The sequence below is a fragment of the Physella acuta genome, unplaced genomic scaffold, assembly GCF_028476545.2.
Source record: "Physella acuta isolate Inbredline_101_S28 unplaced genomic scaffold, ASM2847654v3 ptg000788l, whole genome shotgun sequence".
Classification (NCBI taxonomy): Eukaryota; Metazoa; Mollusca; class Gastropoda; family Physidae; genus Physella; species Physella acuta.
The window spans coordinates 243,159-247,455 of NW_026732306.1; the positions used below are offsets into that span (position 1 = coordinate 243,159).

The following is a 4,297-nucleotide window of genomic DNA, read 5'->3' on the forward strand; positions in this document are numbered from 1 at the left end:
TCAGACAAAAATAATTTGTTGTATTGAAATTATGAACAATAGAACAATGAACAAATTTGTCGAATTAGCCACCTAACTATTCTTAATAGAAGAAATTCGCAGAAATTAAAAATTAAAATACTCCTTCTTTGTATACAAAATGGTGGACAAAACTACTTTATCTTAGTTCCGTATAATGTTAGCATCACATACAAATGTAAAATTATCTTTGTTCCTAGTGGCTCTCATGGGATTAAAGCTGTAAGGTTTAGTACTTACTCTCAGTTAAAAATGTTTTATAAATTAATTACAATGCATTATTTTAGATTAACAAGAAATAGATAATAGGACTTCACAGAAATAGAGTTCGAATTTCAGTTTCATTAGCCACATGTATATCTACGTCAGCATGCAAATTTCTAAAAAAAAATATCACGCGCAACATCATAAAGAAATTTGTGAACTTCTTCAACAAACTACATACCAGTCAATCATAATCAACATTTTTTATCCACATAATCTAAATAGATTCCACCTTAAACAAGGTTTTAAAAATAAAAATAAAAAAAAAGAAGCGGATTTTTTGGTAACATTGAAACAGGGTAGATAAAAACTCTTTGGAGAGGCAACACACTCGCTAGTACCTTGATAAAATCATTTCAGTGGCCTAGTAGGGTGGAGATCTGGATCTCATTTTAATGTGTATTGATGTGTTTCACGGGAGAGGTCTGAGTAAAAATAAACACAAAAAGAAGAAAAAAAAAACCAACACATGTGTTGCATCGTTATGTTTTTTATATCATGATGTGGTAATGTGTGTGGGAGGGGTGTACATGATCAAACATTATACGAGTGCATTATATTTACCCTAAAATTATATTTACCCTCTAACGTCGCCTTTGATTAGCAAGTAATTACATGATAGTGATTAGCGATTTAATTACGTATTAAGCACCAGATAATTTTTTTTTTAAGTGTGGGGGTTAATGAAGTAGTTACTGCCCTTAGCTCAGGTAGGCGGCTGTGATCTGACGTCGGCTCTTTGGCGAATCGGTATCCACATGTTAACGATGGCATAGCAGAGCGAGAACACATTTGGAGAACTTGACCAGCGTTTCTTTCATACATTTGCTCTGGGGACGGTATGAGAATGGTCACTTGAGGGGGGATAGTTAACGTATAGGCCTATATGGTTAAGGTATAGAACTCGTAATTAAAATTAAATTGCTTTCTATTTATGTCGGGGTGGGGTGGATGATGAGACTGCTTTGGACGTGCAAAGAAGAGGAGAGGTTGAGGTCAGATAAATACCTGAAAGAAACGCTGAACTTGACCACTGGTAAATATATCAGTAACGGCACTATATCCATATTTAATTTATATATTTTAAGTCTTGTATATATATATATATATATATATATATATATATATATATATATATATATATATATATATAATATATAATATATATATATATATATATATATATATATATATATATATATATATATATTATATATATATATATATATATATATATATATATATATATATATATATATATATATATATATATATATATATCATATATATCATATATATCATATATATCATATATATGTAAGTTTGATGTATTGCCTCTAGATTTGTTAACTGGACAGTTTATATGTTCTACATAACATATTCCTTATACACGTCTACAGCCTCAATTTATGAACCCATGTCAATGTATATTCTTATTACTCCTGCATCCCAACTGAAAAAAAAAAAGCCAAAACATCCTTCCCTAGAACTGGCAAGCCCGTCGCAGCTTTGCTGATAAAAAAAGTTTTCGAGCACACCGTTTAAATTCGGGGCTCACGTGAAGTCTAGAGTGAGTTCCAAAAATTTATGTACGCCCTCAAAGAGCCTCCGCCACAGGAACCCAATTTCACCGCGATAATGCGGCTTTTGATACGGGCGGATCGGCGACAGAATGGACTAGCTATTGAAAACATGTTTTCCCGAAACCCCGGCTATTTACAGGGCCGGCTACTCTATGTTTGTTGTGGAAAATGTCAGGAGAGATGAAGTCAAATATACACGCTCTACGGGGCGTGCGGTTGGGTTGGGCGTCGAGAGTCGTTAATGGCGAGGTGGGGGGGGGGATTTAAAATTTTAAAATTTGCTCGCGTCATTGAGAATTGGGAGATGTAATGATGGAGTCTTGAGGAAGGAGTCATGAAGCTGGAGTCTAGAAGAGGAGTCATGAAGCTGAAGTCTAGAGGAAGAGTCATGAAGCTGGAGTCTAGAAGAGGAGTCATGAAGCTGAAGTCTAGAGGAAGAGTCATGAAGCTGGAGTCTAGAAGAGGAGTCATTAAGCTGGAGTCTAGAGGAGGAGTCATGAAGCTGGAGTCTAGAGAAGAGTCATGAAGCTGGAGTCTAGAGGAGGAGTCATTAAGCTGGAGTCTAGAGGAGGAGTCATGAAGCTGGAGTCTAGAGAAGAGTCATGAAGCTGGAGTCTTAAGGAGAGAGTCATGAAGCTGGAGTCAAGAGAAGAGTCGTGAAGCTGGAGTCTAAAGAAAAGAATCATGAATCTGGAGAGGAGATGAGGGAGTCATGAAGGAGTCTGGAGAAGGAAGACATAGTTTGAGTAGAGGATACAGTCATGAATCTGGCGTGGTGAGAAAAGAGTCATGCAGCTGGAGTCTAGAAGAAAGAGTCATAAAGCTGGAGTCAAGAGGAGGGAGTCATGAAGCTCGAGTCTTGAGGAGAGAGTCATGAAGGAGTCTGGAGAAAGGAGACATGAAGTTGGAGTAGAGCATACAGTCATGAATATGGCGTGGTGAGAAAAGAGTCATGAAATTGGAATCTAGAGGAGACAGTCGGGAATCTAGAGTCGTGCTATGGAGTCATGACTCTTTAGTTGTTTAGTGCTATCAGAATCGTTAGGTCTGCTTCACGATGTTGAAGTCAAGAACCTTAGTCGGATTCAAGGGATGTAGATGACTGTTCTGCCCTTTCCTCCCTTTCGTTGTAATATTTTCGTCTATAGTTCTGCCCCCCCCCCCCCCCACCCCCCACCCCCTTCCCCTAAATCCAACACATTTCATTATGTGCTGACTATGAGATTTCGAACTCTACCTATGTGCAATGCTGGTTTCTGAACGGCAGCACAATATTCATTTTGTATATTTGTGTTTGTTTTAAATAATGAGATTGTGTTTTAGTAAGTCATAATCATTTATTTAAAACGTCAGCCAACAAATGTTTTTTAATATTAGAAACAAATGAACCTTCATTAACTTGATTAATAAGGACAATTTAAAATGAATTAAAACCCATTATTTTCAGCTTTAATTTTTCACCCCTAGAAAGATCAATAAACGCAATTTAAAATTTAGTAAATTTTAAAAAATATTTTCCGCCTTTAAATATTTTACGCATTTTTCTAATAATGTTTCTACTGGTAAAATTTCATTTATCTAAGATGTAGGCCTATGCCCCATATAGAAATGACAAAATGTAAAATTTCAGATAGGCTTCTAAAAAAATACTATCATTAAAGTAAATTGGCATAGTGTTGACCACACTATCCCTTCATTTATAGGAGTAAGAAAAATTTATCTTCTACGGGGAACGTTTTGTAGTGAGTATCGACAAACCAAATTATTACCGTATTCATAATTATATAAAATAAATGAGTAAATATATAGGCCCTACTTGAATGAACGAAATAAAAATCGAAGGTGTGAACGAATGAACAAAGATATATATATATATATATATATATATATATATATATATATATATATATATATATATATATATATATATATAGGCCCTATATACATAATATGTAGGGGGTCATCCAATTATGACGTCCACACGGTGGGGCGGTTCGAAGTAAAATTGACTTTTGCGGAAGCGAATGGACTTTTATAACTGAATTAAGTGGATTTTTGTGGATGGGGGGGGGGGGGGGTCATAATCCAAAACATGTATGGACGTCATAAATGGACCCCTCTAAGACCTATATATGTGTGTGTTTGAATTTTTTAATATTCTATTCCTACAAAATAAAATCCTGCCTACGCCACTGTTATGAAACTCTGTGATTTACTCTAACAAACATAATCCAAGCAAATCAAATGAAGATGCCTATCTCCAGAATCAATCATACCCAGCTAGGCGCGGTCGGCGCTAATAAAACGCGTCAACTACGCTAGCTCTCGCGGTGCTGCGCCCCTTCCAGGAGGCGCTACTCCAGACAGTTGTGAGTTGCATCCCTTTGATTCCGATCCCGACAGTTACTGCTACTGGGTGGGATACAAAAAAA

At 36.0% G+C, this 4,297-nt stretch overlaps 1 protein-coding gene across 1 annotated transcript; it reads left to right on the forward strand.

Annotated features, from left to right (window-relative positions):
- The first annotated feature begins 2,199 nt into the window (after positions 1-2,199).
- On the forward strand, positions 2,200-2,742 carry LOC131950920 (uncharacterized). The gene is made up of 2 exons (XM_059313133.1): positions 2,200-2,384; positions 2,562-2,742. Exons 1-2 carry the CDS (start codon positions 2,200-2,202, stop codon positions 2,740-2,742), a joined length of 366 nt encoding a protein of 121 aa, XP_059169116.1.
- The last annotated feature ends 1,555 nt before the right edge of the window (positions 2,743-4,297 follow it).

Bases quoted from the DNA above. Each gene is read 5' to 3' on its own strand.
- LOC131950920 (XM_059313133.1), top strand. From the start codon at position 2,200: ATGAAGCTGGAGTCTAGAAGAGGAGTCATGAAGCTGAAGTCTAGAGGA. The intron at 2,385-2,561 runs GTCATGAAGCTG...ATGAATCTGGAG, and splicing joins AAGCTGGAGTCTAGAGAAGA to AGGAGATGAGGGAGTCATGA.